General features: G+C 35.9%; 1 protein-coding gene across 6 annotated transcripts in view; it reads left to right on the forward strand.

Annotated features, from left to right (window-relative positions):
• Positions 1 to 19,323, forward strand: part of LOC116406036 (tRNA (guanine(10)-N2)-methyltransferase homolog) — a 57,431-nt gene that overhangs the window by 11,356 nt on the left and 26,752 nt on the right. Inside the window, exons 1-2 of one of the 6 annotated variants that reach the window (XM_031889729.1) lie at positions 18,057 to 18,445; positions 18,532 to 18,743. The exons of 4 other annotated variants lie outside the window; for them this stretch is intronic. In XM_031889729.1, the coding sequence (XP_031745589.1) occupies positions 18,241 to 18,445; positions 18,532 to 18,743 (417 nt within the window). In that variant the 5' untranslated portion in view covers positions 18,057 to 18,240. Of the gene's footprint in view, positions 1 to 18,056; positions 18,446 to 18,531; positions 18,744 to 19,323 lie in introns of those variants that run through there. One more of the 6 variants, XM_031889730.1, reaches the window with a different exon arrangement.

The following is a 19,323-nucleotide window of genomic DNA, read 5'->3' on the forward strand; positions in this document are numbered from 1 at the left end:
TCCAGACAGAATTAAAGTACATAGACTCCATTTCGAGGTCCATGGCTTTGATCCATTGGTCACGATCTACATCTTTCATTGCCTGTTTATAGGTTAATGGATCCTCTATGCCATCGTCAGGTATGACGACTTGAGTTTCAATTAAACCCAAATAGCGATCAGGCTGATGAACAACCCTCCCACTACGTCGAGGCTCTCTCAACTGTTGAGAAGGATGTGATTGACCAGATTTCCTAGTCTTATCAACTACCTTAGTGGATGAACTAGGTTTATCTATAGCACTTTTGGAAATTTCTTTTAATACTAGTTTACTACGAGGTTGATGATCCCTGATGTGGTCTTCCTCTAAGAATGTGGCATTTGTTGACACAAATATTTTATTTTCTTGAGGATCATAAAACAAACTACCTCTTGATTCTTTTGGATAACCTATGAAAAAGCATAATTTTGAACGATGTTCCAATTTCTTAGGATTTTGTACCAACACGTGTGCTGGACAACCCTAAATTCTAAAATGACGTAAACTTCCTTTACGCCCTTTATATAGCTCATAAGGTGTTTCTGAAACACTTTTAGAGGGAACATTATTCAAAATATAAACAGCTGTTTCTAAAGCATATCTCCAAAAAGAATCTGGCATCTGAGAAAAACTCATCATAGAGCGAACCATGTCTAACAAGGTCCGGTTTCTTCTTTTTGATACACCGTTCTGTTAAGGTGTACTAGGTGCAGAGAGTTGTGACTGGATTCCATTTTCTATTAAATAGTCTTGGAATCGTAAGTCCATATACTCTCCACCTCGATCTGATCGAAGTATTTTTTTTGTTTTACCTAATTCGTTTTCTACTTCAGCCTTATATTCTTTGAACTTTTCAAGACTATTAGACTTATGATGTATTAGGTAAATATGACCATACCTTGAATAATCATCAATGAAGCTAATGAAATATTCATATCCACCTCGAGCTTTGACATTCATTGGTCCACAAAGGTCCGAATGTACGAGCTCTAAGGGTCCTTTGGCTCTTAGACCTTTTCCAGTAAAAGATCTCTTGGTCATTTTTCCTTCAAGACAAGATTCACAAGGAGGTAAAGAGTTATTTTCTAACTGACTTAGAAGCCCACTTTTAACCAATCTCCCAATCCTATTGAGATTTATGTGACCAAGTCTTAAGTGCCATAAATAGGCATTAGAAGAAACTTTTTGTCTTTTATTCTGAGTTTCAGCTATTCTGAATATTTCAGTATTTAAGACAAAATTTGCTCTGTTTGGTCTTAACTTATATAAGTTGTCTTCAAGTATGGCAGAACAAACTCGAATACATTTATAGAAAACGAACGCTTCATTAATTTCAAAAGATATTCTATACATTTGTTCCAAAATACAAGAGATAGATATTAAATTTCTTCTCATTTGAGGTACATATAAGACATTCTTAAGTATGACATATCTATCTTTAAAAAACAACTTTAAATCTCCCACTGCTGAAGCTGAGACCATCTCTCCTGTTCCAACCTTGAGAGTAATCTCGTCTTCTGAAAGCTTTTTCCAAGAACTATTTTCCTGAAATGAGAAGCAAATATGGTTAGTGGCTCCTGAATCTAGTATCCAGGTAGAATTTTCATATTCCACTAAACATGTTTCTACAACTAGTAAATCATATTTACCTTGTGTTTCCTTCTCTGCCTTTTTTTCTGCAAGGTATTTTGGGCAGTTTCTTAACCAGTGCCCGTTTTGGCCACAATGGTAACACTTACCTTTTTCTGCAACTTTCTTACCCTTGTTCTGTTTGGGAGTTTTTCACTTTCCCTTCTTTTTTATTTGAGCATTAGGTTTTGAGGGTCCAGCTTTGGTTTTAGAGGACGATCCTCTTATAAATTTTCTTTTTGTGGTAGCAACATTTGCTTCCACTTGTTTTCCTTTACCCATAGTAAGGTTTTGGAATCGCTGGAGTTCATTCAGAAGGGTTGTCAGGTTAAATTATATCTTGTTCAAAGACGCATTCGTTTGGAATGGAATGAAGCTCTTCGGAAGAGACTCTAAGATAAAGCTAACTTCATTAACCTCTTCGATGGGACCACCATTCACTTCAGCGATGTTGAAGTGCATCATCATGAACATAACATGTTCTCCAACAGAGGTCCCTTCCTTCATACGCTTAGTGTAAATGTATTTGACTGCCTCGTGTCTTAAGGACCATTCTGGTTGCCCAAACATTCCCCTTAATGAATCCATAATCTCTTTAGCCGTGGTTAAGGATTCATGTTTCTTTGCCAATACATCAGACATGCTGGCAAGAATGTAGACACGGGCTTTTTCATTAGCTTTTATCCATCGATCATATGCATCTCGACTAGTTCGGTTAGCATTAGAGGCAGGGTTTTGAGGACATTCCTCAGTTAAGATAAATCTTAAATCGTCAACCACTAGTATTGTGTTAAGATTTGATTTCCAAGCCGCATAATTATCGCCATTAAGTTTTTCGGAAGCTAAAAGTTGAACTATTGAGCTACTCATGTTGAAAAACAAACATATTCTTTTTAGGAAAAAACTATAATCATAAAAATATCCAATCTAATTTAGCAATTACTAATAATGTGCCCTTTCATGATTTGTATTTTGCAACAATATTTCAAAGATTTAGAACAACCTTCTCCGAAGGGTAGTTGATTATTCCTCCTTTGAACCAAGACAATCTTGACTAGATGTTATCTCTAGAATAACTGCTTATTCTTTATAGCACTTAGTTATCGCTAGTTTAGTTGAGAATATACTAACAACTTAGTAATTCTTGTAAGTGTTACCCACCATTTTCAGATTTCATAGATTAGAATCATTTATGAAAACTAAGCATGTGCGCACAGGGCATCAAGATGCTTGATCACATGCTTGCCTCACATACACACATGCCATTCAACCAGCAGTGTCGTGACACTATTCGTGTGAAGTTGCACTACACGTTTCTTTGCGCGTGGGTGACTTTTCACAAGGGTTTTCGACTCACACACTCCTACATTTCTTCGCACACATGACCTGGTTCACGACCTGGGTACATACCTGCGTCACTTGATAAATGGTAAAAATATAAGTTATTATAGCCTTTTAAGTAGAATAATAAAACCTTAATACATAAAATTAACAAAACATGTGGGAAAGTAAGGAAATTGACTAAGTTGTGGAGTGAGGATTACAAAAGAGTCATATGCCTGTTTATCGCATTTTAATGTTTGATTTCAAGGCTTTTAGACAAAATGAAGAACAATCTGGCTAAATAATGTTAGTTGGGAAGGATGTACGCTAACCAACCTAACAATCTCTATAGTAAGACTAGGCGAGATAAAGAACAAGCAAACAAAAGTGGTTGGCGCAAAAACCTACAACGGCCGTAGATATCTGTAAACCTGATAAAGGACCTTTGTGGTGTCAACTCAGCCTTATCAGAATCAATTAGAGCCCATGTTGCCTGTTGTCCATACTGTCCTGTCACATCAATTTTTGCCTATAAATAAAGAGGTTTTTTCTTCATTGGAGGTGTACGAATTTTGACAAACTTTGTTGCAGAGAGCAAGAACTCTTTTCCCTCCATTTTTGTCTCTGTTTTAGGTGAGAGTCTGAAAAAAAAAAAAAAAAAAAGAGATTTCCCCTTTGTGTAAAGGCAAAAACCTAGAGCCAAAGAATATGAACACTCATACTTTGCGGCTTGCTTTACTTTTTTGTGTTTTATTTGTGTATTTTATAACAGTGATTTGTAATATTGACTCCATGATCGAGAGGCCTAAAGCTTCATTTATGATATTGATGTTTTCTTTCTATCACTCTCCCATATTTTTTTATCTCTTCCATTCATTGCATTTTTAGTTAATTATTTGGACAATGTAGGTTGCTTTAACACTAGAGATACTACTTGATTGCATTTTAGGTCATGCTTCTATATACGTCGATCAATACCTTGTCTTCTTTTGAGAGAAAAGATATAGTAGGTGAGTAGTGGCGGATTCATAAAATTTATTGACAGAGGGCTTCACTACTAGTGACTATCTGTTGGAATTTTTTGTCCTAAAACTCGTAGTTTGTAAATCATATTCTGTTCAATAAAGTTGTTATTGAGAAATTAAATATTATAATCTTAAATCCAATAAATCAAGTTCCAAGGCTATTTTTTGAATAAACTTGAACTTTATGTGTAAACATAAACGTGGATCAAGTTCGAGTATATAGCCTAAATAGTCTATAGTATATGAAATAAAGGTTGGGCGCCTTATTTAGAGAAACTATGGATGCGGCCCACTTTGTAGTACAAACGAGGTGATCCTAATCGTTCATGTAGAGACATGAAAGTGGGGGCATCCTATGTAAAATGTTTACATAAGACTGAACCATGAATTAGTCATTTTTACGTTATAACACCGTTTACTGTTTAAAACTGACTATCTCAATTATTGATGACCTAGGTAACTTAGTCTTAATCCTGAGTTAACTATGAACTCCTGTTCATACGAGATTATCCTTAGATCTGCATAGGTGAGGGCAGCTCATCAGCGTTGGCCCAATAAGCCTCCCATTTCAGGGGTAAGATCGGGTGGATAGCTGGGAACATAGGGTACAAGATGGAATTCACTCCTACCCGCTTTAGGGTTAGTAGATAGGTTGCTCTCTTAAGCACTGAATCCAAGTCTTGAACAAGGGGCCCCACCCTCTCATTGGCCCGAGAGGGATTAAGTTTATAGGTTGAACCTTAAACCAATTGTTCAATAGTGGATTAGTGGGACTTAAGGAGCAAGATGTAATCTTGGGGGTAAAACGGTATTTTGACCCAGCCAAGGTTACGAGCAACCTGTGAAGGATTAACTTACTGATTATGGTTTTATCAAATGGACACAAATATATCTATAGTGAGGGGAGTGCAACTACGGGACTTTAGTGGAATGACCCGTTAGTTAACGAATGTTGATTAACTCGGTTTAAAAGAGTTTAGCTAGTTAATCTTGAATCGTTGGAGCCCATGATCTATAGGTCCATTAGGTTCCTCTGCTAGCTCATATGGATTAAACTTAGAACAGTGTGATGAAATAAGTCGAATTGTTCGAATTAGGAGAAGAAAGGAAAACCGACATATACAGTGATATAATCGTCGGTCTTCTAATTAGAAATAGAGCTTTATGTTTTACATACTATAAGTATGAATGCGGATTCATACTAAGAAGCTCGGAATTGGTCAAAAATAGTAAAAAGTCAAAATGTTGACTTTTGACTTTGAAAAGTCAAACTTTGACCGGCCTTATATTCAAATGTGATTTGAATTTTGGAAAAATGAATGCGGATTCATGCTCGGGAGGTTGGAATTAGTCAAGACGGACAAAATGGTAAAAAGTCAAAATATTGACTTTTGACTTAGAAAAGTCAAAGTTTGACTTTTGACTAGAAAAATCTAATGACCATTTTACCCTTGGACTAAGTTAGTGGGAAAATCCAACATTTTGTTGGATAATCCCACTAACTCTTAGTGGGATATGTGGCTATATGAGATATAGACACCTAGCCCACTAAGTTCCACTAATTGTTAGTGGAATATTAGGTGTTGAGATTTGGCAATTGAATTGCATGCATTTTTGCATGTAATTAGGCTATAAATAGAGATGTTTTCAAATGTTGAAGGACTTTTGCCTCTTTTATCATTTTCATATCTCAACAAAAGAAAAAAGAAAGCTTCCAATCTCATTTTATCTCCATTACTTTCTACACCAAAATTGGGTCCCACAACCCGGTTCTTTGTCTAGAGGATAGCAGTTGAGTACTAGTGGTGGTCTCGGGTAGAATTGGTAAGAAGACATCAAACCTTTTGAAAGCTTCAAAGGTAATACTTCTTAAAACCCTAATTTGATTAGTTTATGGTTACATGTTAATTGTGGCAATTAGGGTAGAAATTCGATTCTTTTTCCGCTGTGCATGACTTAGTTCTATCATGTGGTATCAGAGCATGCTTCATTTTTACCCAATTGCATGTGGTGGGTTCATATTTATTAGATAAATTTTGGTTTGAACTAAAATGGATATATTATGATTTTGGCTCTAGATTAAGTGTTTTTGTTCTAATTATTGTAATTAGCCTTGTTAATGGCTTATTTTTATTGTTGCAAAGTGTTTGTAATTTTTAAAAAATAAAAAAAGTCATTAGAGTTGAAGCTAGGCTGTAATTGGTTCAACCGGGTGAGAGAATTGAAAAAAATGAAGAAAAGAAGGTCACAGACCCGAAAACCCGGTTTTGACCCGCTTCGCGACCCGCACGCGCCCATGCCCGCGCGCCCTCCTGCGTCCGCACGCGCCCGCGCGCCTCTGCGCCCGCGCGCCGCTGCGCCCGCGCGCCTCCTGCGCCCGCGCGCCGCCTGCGCCCGGCGCCCGCTGGCCGCGCGCCTGCATGCGCCCGTGCGCGCCGCCTGTGCCCGCGCGCCCCTGTGCCCGCGCGCCCGCCTTCGCCCGCGCGCCTGCCTTCGCACGACCCGTGTGCGCCTGGGCCGGTTCAAGCCAATAAATTTGGTTTTTGGGCCGGTTCAAGCGGTTCGGTTGGTTTTTTAGCCGGTTCGAAGTTTTTGGGAGTGGTTCTGTACTACACCAAATTATTTATGTAATAATTTAGCACTTAGCTTAATTTAGGAGCCAAAAATCAGTTCATTTTAGGGTGTTTTTTTTGTTTATGCATGTGATGTATGATTAAATTACTTTAAATTTGTATGTGCATTTTGAATGTCATATAGATTTAAAATCCCACCATAGGTTAACATGTTCATGCATTAAAATGTATGATATAAAGGTTATATTGTATTGTATGCATGTTAATTGATTAATATGGAAATTAATTAATATGATTAATTAATTATTTAATTAATTAAGTTATTCTTGATTAAATATGATTTAATCAAATTAATTAATTATTGTTTGATTTAATTTAATTAAATATGATTTAATTAAAGTTAAATAAATTAAAATCCATATTAATTGATTTTTTTATAAGTTATATATTGATAAAATGATTGATTAAGTTTAAAAGTTTTTATAAGTGTTATAAAATAAATTAGACTTTTAAAATCAATAACAAAGATTAAATGCATGCTCACTTAGGTTAAACATATCTTCCATTTTTCATAGAAATAGGTCGATATCTTGTAAAACTGGTTACAAAAGGCTCACCTGGTTCAATCTTGTCAACAAGTCAGATAAGATGACTAAGGTTGGAGGTTCTTAAGTTGACGGTTTACGGAACACCTCCTACCTGGAGATCGTAATCAGTTCTTGAGCCTAGTTAACCTAGTTTTATGAGCATTCGTGAGAGGTGTGAGGTAATAAAAATGGTTTTTCACCTAGACATCATAGGTTAAAATCCTGTATAATGGTTATACTTGGATGTTTTATCTAGACTTAAGATTTGTTTAAGTTAGCCTAAATATAAATCTTGAAGCTTGGATTACCCTATTTTTTTCTTTTAGAACACTTCAACTAGAGAAAAATAATGTATTTTAGCTCTAGTGTCCCTAAGAGTTCACACCGTGAGGTCCATGCAGGGCTTTGTGCCGTGCATAGGAGCGGCCTCCCTTCGGAGAGTGTTTGCATGGATCAAAATCAAGGTGAATAGGGGAAGTAGTTCATAGTAAGTGGGTGAGGGATTTGTGGCAGCACATCCCACGGTCTCTTCCATTAGGTCGCACCGTGAGATTTCTATAATATGCCTGCTTGTCTGCCCTGGAGCGACGTTCCCTTCGGAGGGTTGTATTATAGGATTCGGAACACCGCGAACTCCAAAACTGGATAGGATTTCTTAGATTAGTTTTCATAAATGATTCTAATCTATGAAATCTGAAAATGGTGGGTAACACTTACAAGAATTACTAAGTTGTTAGTATATTCTTGACTAAAGTAGCGATAACTAAGTGCTATAAAGAATAAAGAGTTATTCTAGAGATAGCATCTAGTCAAGATTGTCTTGGTTCAAAGGAGGAATAATCAACTACCCTTCGGAGAAGGTTGTTCTAAACCTTTGAAATATTGTTGCAAAATACAAATAATGAAAGGGTACATTATTAGTAATTGCTAAATTAGATTGGATATTTTTTATGATTAATTTTTTCCTAAAAGAATATGTTTGTTTTTCAGCATGAATAGCTCAATAGTTCAACTTTTAGCTTCCGAAAACTTAATGGCGATAATTATGCGGCTTGGAAATCAAATCTTAACACAATACTAGTGGTTGACGATTTAAGATTTGTCTTAACTGAGGAATGTCCTCAAAACCCTGCCTCTAATGCTAACCGAACTAGTCGGGATGCATATGATCGATGGATAAAAGCTAATGAAAAAGCCGTGTCTACATTCTTGCCAGCATGTCTGATGTATTGGCAAAGAAACATGAATCCTTAGCCACGGCTAAAGAGATTATGGATTCATTAAGGGGAATGTTTGGGCAACCAGAATGTCCTTAAGACACGAGGCAGTCAAATACATTTACACTAAGCGTATGAAGGAAGGGACCTCTGTTAGAGAACATGTTCTGGACATGATGATGCACTTCAACATCGCTGAAGTGAATGGTGGTCCCATCGAAGAGGTTAATCAAGTTAGTTTTATCTTAGAGTCTCTTCCGAAGAGCTTCATTCCATTCCAAACGAATGCGTCTTTGAACAAGATAGAATTTAACTTGACAACCCTTCTGAATGAACTCCAGCGATTCCAAAACCTTACTATGGGTAAAGGAAAACAAGTGGAAGCAAATGTTGCTACCACAAAAAGAAAATTTATAAGAGGATCGTCCTCTAAAACCAAAGCTGGACCCTCAAAACCTAATGCTCAAATAAAAAAGAAGGGAAAGGGAAAGACTCCCAAACAGAACAAGGGTAAGAAAGGTGCAGAAAAAGGTAAGTGTTACCATTGTGGCCAAAACGGGCACTGGTTAAGAAACTGCCCAAAATACCTTGCAGAAAAAAAGGCAGAGAAGGAAACACAAGGTAAATATGATTTACTAGTTGTAGAAACATGTTTAGTGGAATATGAAAATTGTACCTGGATACTAGATTCAGGAGCCACTAAACCATATTTGCTTCTCATTTCAGGAAAATAGTTCTTGAAAAAGCTTTCAGAAGGCGAGATCACTCTCAAGGTTGGAACAGGAGAGATGGTCTCAACTTCAGCAGTGGGAGATTTAAAGATTTAGATAGATAGTTGTATTTTTAGAGATAGATATGTCATACTTAAGAATGTCTTATATGTACCTCAAATGAAAAGAAATTTAATATCTATCTCTTGTATTTTGGAACAAATGTATAGAATATCTTTTGAAATTAATGAAGCGTTCGTTTTCTATAAAGGTATTCTAGTTTGTTCTGCTATACTTGAAGACAACTTATATAAGTTAAGACCAACCAGAGCAAATTTTGTCTTAAATACTGAAATATTCAGAACAGCTGAAACTCAGAATAAAAGACAAAAAGTTTCTTCTAATGCCTATTTATGGCACTTAAGACTTGGTCACATAAATCTCAATAGGATTGGGAGATTAGTTAAAAGTGGGCTTCTAAATCAGTTAGAAAATAATACTTTACCTCTTTGTGAATCTTGTCTTGAAGGAAAAATGACCAAGAGATCTTTTACTGGAAAAGGTCTAAGAGCCAAAAGACCCTTAGAGCTCGTACATTCGGACCTTTGTGGACCAATGAATGTCAAAGCTCGAGGTGGATATGAATATTTCATTAGCTTCATTGATGATTATTCAAGGTATGGTCATATTTACCTAATACATCATAAGTCTAATAGTCTTGAAAAGTTCAAAGAATATAAGGCTGAAGTAGAAAACGAATTAGGTAAAACAATAAAAATACTTCGATCAGATCGAGGTGGAGAGTATATGGACTTACGATTCCGAGACTATTTAATAGAAAATGGAATCCAGTCACAACTCTCTGCACCTAGTACACCTCAACAGAACGGTGTATCAGAAAGAAGAAACGGACCTTGTTAGACATGGTTCGCTCTATGATGAGTTTTTCTCAGATGTCAGATTCTTTTTGGGGATATGCTTTAGAAACAGCTGCTTATATTTTGAATAATGTTCCCTCTAAAAGTGTTTCAGAAACACCTTATGAGCTAGAGAAAGGGCGTAAAGGCAGTTTACGTCATTTTAGAATTTGGGGTTGTCCAGCAAACGTGTTGGTACAAAATCCTAAGAAATTGGAACATCGTTCAAAATTATGCTTTTTTATAGGTTATCCAAAAGAATCAAGAGGTGGTTTGTTTTATGATCCTCAAGAAAATAAAATATTTGTGTCAACAAATGCCACATTCTTAGAGGAAGACCACATCAGGGATCATCAACCTCGTAGTAAACTAGTATTAAAAGAAATTTCCAAAAGTGCTATAGATAAACCTAGTTCATCCACTAAAGGTAGTTGATAAGACTAGGAAATCTGGACAATCACATCCTTCTCAACAGTTGAGAGAGCCTCGACGTAGTGGGAGGGTTGTTCATCAGCCTGATCGCTATTTGGGTTTAATTGAAACTCAAGTCGTCATACCTGACGATGGCATAGAGGATCCATTAACCTATAAACAGGCAATGAAAGATGTAGATCGTGACCAATGGATCAAAGCCATGGACCTCGAAATGGAGTCTATGTACTTTAATTCTGTCTGGACTCTAGTAGATCAACCAAATGACGTAAAACCTATTGGTTGTAAATGGATCTACAAGAGAAAACGAGACCATGCCGGTAAAGTACAGACTTTCAAGGCTCGACTTGTGGCAAAGGGTTATACCAGGAGAGGGAGTAGACTATGAGGAAACTTTCTCTCCTGTTGCCATGTTAAAGTCAATTAGAATACTCTTATCCATCGCCACTTTTTATGATTATGAAATTTGGCAGATGGATGTCAAGACAGCTTTTTTGAACGGTAATCTTGAAGAGAGCATCTATATGTCTCAACCAGAGGGGTTTATAAACAAGATCAAGAACAAAAGGTTTGTAAGCTTAAAAAATCCATTTATGGATTAAAACAAGCTTCTAGATCCTGGAATATAAGATTTGATACTGCGATCAAATCTTATGGCTTTGAACAAAATGTTGACGAGCCTTGTGTTTACAAAAGGTCGTCAATTCCATTATAGCATTTTTTAGTCTTATATGTAGATGATATTCTACTTATTGGAAATGACGTAGGATATCTTACTGATATCAAGAAATGGCTAGCTATGCAATTTCAAATGAAAGATCTGGGAGATGCACAATACGTTCTCGGAATCCAAATTGTTCGAAACCGTAAGAACAAAACACTAGCCATGTCTCAAGCATCTTACATAGACAAAATGTTGTCTAGATATAAAATGCAGAATTCCAAAAAGGGTCTGCTGCCGTACAGATATGGAATTCATTTGTCAAAGGAACAATGTCCTAAGACACCTCAAGAAGTTGAGGATATGAGAAATATTCCCTATGCTTCCGCTGTTGGAAGTTTAATGTATGCAATGTTATGTACTAGACCTGACATTTGCTACTCAGTAGGGATGGTCAGTAGGTATCAATCCAATCATGGACGTGATCACTGGACAGCCGTTAAAAACATTCTACATGCTCATGTATCGTACAAAGGATCTGATCCTTACTGGATACACTGATTCAGATTTCCAAACTGATAAAGATGTTAGAAAGTCTACATCAGAATCAATATTTACTCTAAATGGAGGAGCAGTAGTTTGGAGAAGCATAAAGCAAACTTGTATAGCTGATTCCACAATGGAAGCTGATCATTTTACAAAAGCCCTCATGGCTAAAGTGTTTGAGGGTCACCTACACAGTTTAGGTGTACGATTTTGTAAACTAGGACAAGTGAGACTTATTGGCCATGCCCTAGTTTCATATATATTCTCTCACACCACATCTCTCATACCACTAGAATTTAGTCCAAGTGGAGTTTGTTGGAATTTTTTGTCCTAAAACTCGTAGTTTGTAAATCATATTCTGTTCAATAAAGTTGTTATTGAGAAATTAAATATTATAATCTTAAATCCAATAAATCAAGTTCCAAGGCTATTTTTTGAATAAACTTGAACTTTATGTGTAAACATAAACGTGGATCAAGTTCGAGTATATAGCCTAAATAGTCTATAGTATATGAAATAAAGGTTGGGCGCCTTATTTAGAGAAACTATGGATGCGGCCCACTTTGTAGTACAAACGAGGTGATCCTAATCGTTCAGGTAGAGACATGAAAGTGGGGGCATCATATGTAAAATGTTTACATAAGACTGAACCATGAATTATTCATTTTTACGTTATAACACGTTTACTGTTAAAACTGACTATCTCAATTATTGATGACCTAGGTAACTTAGTCTTAATCATGAGTTAACTATGAACTCCTGTTCACACGAGATTATCCTTAGATCTGCATAAGTGAGGGCAGCTCATCAGCATTGGCCCAATAAGCCTCCCATTTCAGGGGTAAGATAGGGTGGATAGCTGGGAACATAGGGTACAAGATGGAATTCACTCCTACCCGCTTTAGGGTTAGTAGATAGGTTGCTCTCTTAAGCACTGAATCCAAGTCTTGAACAAGGGGCCCACCCTCTCATTGGCCCGAGAGGGATTAAGTTTATAGGTTGAACCTTAAACCAATTGTTCAATAGTGGATTAGTGGGACTTAAGGAGCAAGATGTAATCTTGGGGGTAAAACGGTATTTTGACCCAGCCAAGGTTACGAGCAACCTGTGAAGGATTAACTTACTGATTATGGTTTTATCAAATGGACACAAATATATCTATAGTGAGGGAGTGCAACTACGGACTTTAGTGGAATGACCCGTTAGTTAACAATGTTGATTAACTCGGTTAAAAGAGTTTAGCTAGTTAATCTTGAATCGTTGGAGCCCATGATCTATAGGTCCATTAGGTTCCTCTGCTAGCTCATATGGATTAAACTTAGAAAAGTGTGATGAAATAAGTCGAATTGTTCGAATTGGGAGAAGAAAGGGAAACCGACAAATATAGTGATATAGTCGTCGGTCTTCTAATTAGAATAGAGCTTTATGTTTTACATACTATAAGTATGAATGCGGATTCATACTAAGAAGCTCGGAATTGGTCAAAAATAGTAAAAAGTCAAAATGTTGACTTTTGACTTTGAAAAGTCAAACTTTGACCGCCTTATATTCAAATGTGATTTGAATTTTGGAAAAATGAATGTGATTCATGCTCGAGAGGTTGGAATTAGTCAAGACGGACAAAATGGTAAAAAGTCAAAATATTGACTTTTGACTAAGAAAAGTCAAAGTTTGACTTTTGACTAGAAATATCTAATGACCATTTTACCCTTGGACTAAGTTAGTGGGAAAACCCAACATTTTGTTGGATAATCCACTAACTCTTAGTGGGATATGTGGCTATATGAGATATAGACACCTAGCCCACTAAGTTCCACTAATTGTTAGTGGAACATTAGGTGTTGAGATTTGGCAAATGAATTGCATGCATTTTTCATGTAATTAGGTATAAATAGAGGTGTTTTCAAATGTTGAAAACTTTTGCCTCTTTTATCATTTTCATCATCTCAACAAAAAAAAAAGAAAGCTTCCAATCTCATTTTATCTCCATTACTTTCTACACCAAAATTGGGTCCCACAACCCGGTTCTTTGTCTAGAGGATAGCAGTTGAGTACTAGTGGTGGTCTCGGGTAGAATTGGTAAGAAGACATCAAACCTTTTGAAAGCTTCAAAGGTAATACTTCTTAAAACCCTAATTTGATTAGTTTATGGTTACATGTTAATTGTGGCAATTAGGGTAGAAATTCGATTCTTTTTCCGCTGTGCATGACTTAGTTCTATCACTATCATCAATTGATGCATGATAACTCGTATTTTGCTAACCATACGTGTGGAGATTGTAGCAATATAATCTTGTCCTCAAATTTGTTTCTTGCATATATCCCAGAGATGAATGATATGTGTAGCGATAGCACTGAGAGGTTGCTCACCTTAATAAGTGCAAATTACTTATAATCCAAATAAACAAAAAAGATACAAATTATAGATTAACTCCAAATATTTGGATCTTAAGAGACGAGCAAGTATGGAGAAAGCACTGAGAAGTTCCTCACCTTAATTATGAAGTTAATAGATGTTTTATATTGCCTCGAAATGTTAAACTCTCATGTTTTACATATGATTAGCTAAATTTTCCTTCACTACCACACCAAACCACCGAGTCATGTTTTATCACACTTCACCACCATATTCACCTTGATGCTCTTACTAGCACCATTAGTGTAAATAGCTAGAAATTTACACTGTGCATATTTTATACAATATACTCACTACATAAGATTATGACATGAGATAAATTCATTTTTGGAAACTAATTTCCTGTGTTCAACTATGGACTTTTCACAAAATCTCTTTCGATGTTTGGAATTGGCGAGAAAGAGGAAACTTGTACTAATGTTTCATCATCATGCATGTGGCAACACATAGGTAAGGCGCACACCTTTTATCACATAACACTAACCTAGACGTCATGTTTAGTCGCATTATTTGAGCTTTGCATGGTTGACGAAGCTAAAGATGTATATGCTAAATGATACAATCCAGTAGATCAATTTATGATGTTAATGCAACAAAATTAAGTCCTTGGAGACCATATTAATTCTAAAGTTAAATTCAAAGAAATTGTAGTAAGGAGGGTGCTTACCGTTTTAGCTTCAACTAAAAGAATTTATAGAATTTGCCTTACTTTTTGTTTCGTAGTAATGTAGAAGTAAAGTGCTGAACCCTAGAGAATCTGGGGAAGTAGAAATTCAAATTGAAATCTAAAAACGAATCTCAAGAAGGTGGTTAGAAGACAAAAGAAATCACTAAAAATATTGTGCAAGAATGTAAAAGAGAGCTTTTAGTGGCAACAGACAAGAAGAAGATTAGAGAAGACAAATTTCATTTGATTCTTATTTCAAATCTACAAAGACAATGAATTAACTCTCAACAGAAGTATTGTGGCATGGAGTATGGGGATTTATTGCAACTTTTATGGGTGTAGTACAAGAGAAAATAAGAATGCTTACCATTCGACTCTTAATCAAGTCACCTTTTGAAATCAACTTGCTTGATTTTTCTTTGGGTGATTTGACTATGATCCAAGAATTGAGAGTAATTCAAACTTGAAGTTTCTTTTTATGATTTGACTAAGATCCAAGACTTGCTCTCTATTTGAAAGTCATATCATTCAAACAACGAGATGACATTACAATAGATGACATTACAATAGATGACGTTACAATTCATAAGAGAAGTTCACAATGGCAAGATTGACAATTGAACCAAAGAAAATTCAGTCTAGAATTCATCTTTTATTTTCATTAAGAAACTAGTATATCTTACGTACATAGAATTAATATTAAATTGAACTCAATTTTATAAGTTATGGTTACGTAGAAATGATTAATTAAATTCAACTCAAGATTAACATGCTTAACTTTAATTTTCAAACAAAAACATTGGAACACCTTGCATACTCATACATTCAAGAAACAACTATTAATTTTGTAAACTAAAATTCACACAATCAAACTCATACTTTCTTGAAGAGAGTTAAAGAAATAAAGCATACTAGACTTGATAACAATTTGAAATTTTTCAAAAAGAAGCAAACCCCATAAACCCTTTACCTCATTGGGAAGGTTTTTCCCTCATGGATAATGAAAAATGTTGCTGGAATTGAAGTATTGGATAATCAAATTGAGAGAAATTGAGAGAGAAAATTGGCACAAGTTTTTTTTTTTTTAAAAAAAATTATTATGGAATGAAGTGATTGAATTGTTGTGAATTGGGGAGAAAACCCTTAGGGGGGTCTTTATAAGGAAAACATAAGAAAAAACTGCCCTAGAATTCGAAACCACAACCTCTAGGCTCAAGCGCATGTGGATTAACGGAAAATTGATGATTTTCAGAAAGTTGTGACTTAATTACAACTTTGCCACTCAGAATTATGTTAAAAAAATGATTTTGGAGTATTTGAGGTTTGAACTTGTGATCTGGAGGTGGTGTGCTTGGTTCTGAGGCTGACGCGTGTCACGCATACTTTGAGTTATTTCCGAAAATGTATAAGAAAATATTCCGTGTCCTTGGTTATTCGCACCGGTGAGCTTGGGCTCGAAAATGTTGAAAATAATAGGTGCTGTTGGGATTCGATCTTGTAACCTTCATAAGAAACGAGGAATCGCATAATTATTTAGTCGAATCACACTTCCCAGTTCCCAACCATAGTCGATATGATCTCGTAGGCCCACAGACTACAAAGAATTAGAATTACTTAGTAACAAAACCAAAGTATTAGAACATAACAAACAAACTTACTTATTTGATGATTTTACCTAAAATGGATGTAGAAATTCCGGTATATTGTACTTAATAATGTAGTCCTTACTATTCTTAGACCTCTTTATGTAGTTTTCGGCCTTACGAACCAAATCTCGTTGCAATTTCGAGAATTTCCTCTCCTATAGAATGTTTTCCCAATCAAGACTACTAAAGTAATCAATGTATTCAATGTCCAAGAACAACCTCATGTCTACAAAGGCTCTCGCTTTCTCCCTACCCTTCATAGCCAGCTTAGTGTAATGGACCACTGTCATCTTCACAGCGTCTACATCGTATTCAAACGCCAATTTTTGTTTTCCTCTTCAAGGGCTTTAGTGTGAATACCCTTTGTCATAGAATTCTTGTAATACATGAGAATTGTCTCTTCCGGTTCACATTCAACTCTTAAAGCCCATATGAATTGGGTGTCGACCACGATCTTGTCACTAGTAAGAAGTCATTCTTGGTAAATGTCACTATTATGCCATTCAAATTGAAAGTAATAACATCCCTCATGTTGTCTTTCACTTCCCCTAGTAGGATATAATGAAAAAGTGGACCATTGAATTTTACGTCCATATCGATGAAGCGACCGAACATCGTCCTTTTGAAGAGATCAAGCTATGTAGGTGTAAGCTTCTCCTTCATTGGCTAGTGTAATGTTAAAATAGTGGCTTGGCCAAGAAACCGATCCTTCAAATAGTTTTGAATTGACTAGTCATGCTGCATAGGAAACAAAATGAAAAAAAGAAGTATGATTAGCCACTAATAAATCATTGCTCCTTGCTCCTTGTTTTACTTCGATGCTTAACATACTCGAAACTCGATGCTCCTCACATCCCACTGAACATGATACCTAAACTTGGTATTCGACCACTGTATACTTGTTACACGACATCATATAATCAACACCGATGCTTACTACTTGTTCATAAACATAATCCGTGTTTGTTAGCATTAAACCTTAGTTCTTTGTATTGAACAAGAGGGAAACAAAAGATTGTGAGTATGCTTCTATTTTTGAACTCCACGATGGGACAAATGAGATAGAAAAATGAGGTGAATGATACATTTTGCAAGTATCAGAGACATCAAATAAGTATGATGAATCACATGAAAATGATGAATATGATTTGAGGAGGATAGAATTAGAGCACCAAAAATTTTGAAATGAGGATAGGAAGCGTTATGAGAGAACAACAAAGATTTTTTTTGTTTTGTTTTAAGTATTCAATTATTGAATGGGGGAATCGAGGATTGAGTAACGAGCAAGATGATATCATGCATCGAGTGAAGTGTATATCAAGTAACTTAAAAATATATCAAGTATCGAGTAACTTAAAAATATATCAAGCTTGTATGAGCATATTGAATTTGGGGGCAAACATGTAACTTCACACGGTGCCGATGTAATCAAAAGACCATTTTTCTTTGAGTTGAAAAAGGTGGACCATTTTCTCGGAGGCCCGTACAAAAAAAATATCTTCAATTTTTCTACAAACATGCCCTTAGTTTTTCACTGGTTTCTAGAAATGGATCATTGCACAATAGCACGTTTAGGGTCAGGTTGTGTATGCAAAAATTTTAATCTATACTTCATTAATCTATGATTTTTTTTGGTTGAGAGTATGTATTGTGTGATGATTTATTTTTACAAGCAATTTTAATAAAATGGTCTAATTGACGAATTAAGGGGGAAGAGAAAGGGTTTAGGTTTGCGCGCAACAACAGTACCAAAATCTCACTGTTGCTAGTCCACAGCTTCCTTCGTCATAGCCATTGTCCTCTTCTTTCTCCGGGTCAGTTCGTCCGTTTTTGAAGAAGTAATTGGAGCAATTAGATATCAGAGTTGAGTAAATGTGGTATCTCTGTGTGTTCTATCACCGTCTTTTGGATTATCGGAAGGCCGAGGTCGAGTCTCTGGCCGAGTTGTTTGGTGAAAATGGCGACCACAAAGGGAAGAAGTTGGAATGGAAGCTTCCTCTTCACCATCACCCTGATTCTCCTTTCCATTTCGTCGACCTCTCTTCAGACGATATCGCTCGGAACATCGCTAACCGAAGTCAGCCATCTCGTTTCGTTTTTGGTTTTTGTCTTAATTGGTTCCAATTTCTTTCATTTACTTTCGTTTGGTTTGGTTTTGTGTAGGTATACTAGTGAAGGGGATGTATGAACTCTGGGGTCAAGGAAGTGACTACGAGGAGCTAGAGGAGTCTATTAGAAATTTTCCGGAAGAACGGAAGTCGCCATACTTACAACCTGGAAGCTCTTTCAAAATTTCTGTAGAGAGCTTTGGGAAGGCTATCAGCTTCCAGGAACAAAATGAACGTATTCAGGGGCTAGCGTACATCCCTTTCAAGGTATGATAGTTTTTGTAATCTAGTTTAAGCTCCCTTGTATTTATTTGTTTATTTTTGAGCTATTGAAATCCAATCGTTTTGCTTATAATGGATACTAGAGACACTATCGTTATAGTTTGGAATGCTCACTTCAGTGGATGGAATCAAATTGATGTGTGTTAAAACTCTTATAATGTGGACAGACTATTTGAGCTTGAAGATTTTGTTTAAGTGCTGAATCAAAGACAATCAGGCTAGAAATTATCAATTCTGGTACCTCTCATTTTGTAGGTAGAGAATTGATAGATAAAACAAAATTGCAATGCAATTTGTGAATTGGAACTATTGACAAGTATAAGCACTGAGAATGAATTGAAGTATTATGGCCAAATCATATTCGTTTGGCGTGTCAATAAAGGGGGAGGGGGCAAAAATGAACAGCATTGTTGGTTATATCTTCTAGTTAGTAATATTTTTTAAAATAATATTTTGAACAGTTTATCTAAAAAAGATTTTGTAATAGATAAAAATCTCTTAACAAGAAACGATTATTAAAAAGCTACGAATGAGTACAAAAATTCACAATCAAACTTGAGAAATT

The sequence above is a fragment of the Cucumis sativus genome, unplaced genomic scaffold (genome assembly GCF_000004075.3).
Source record: "Cucumis sativus cultivar 9930 unplaced genomic scaffold, Cucumber_9930_V3 scaffold58, whole genome shotgun sequence".
Classification (NCBI taxonomy): domain Eukaryota; kingdom Viridiplantae; phylum Streptophyta; class Magnoliopsida; order Cucurbitales; family Cucurbitaceae; genus Cucumis; species Cucumis sativus.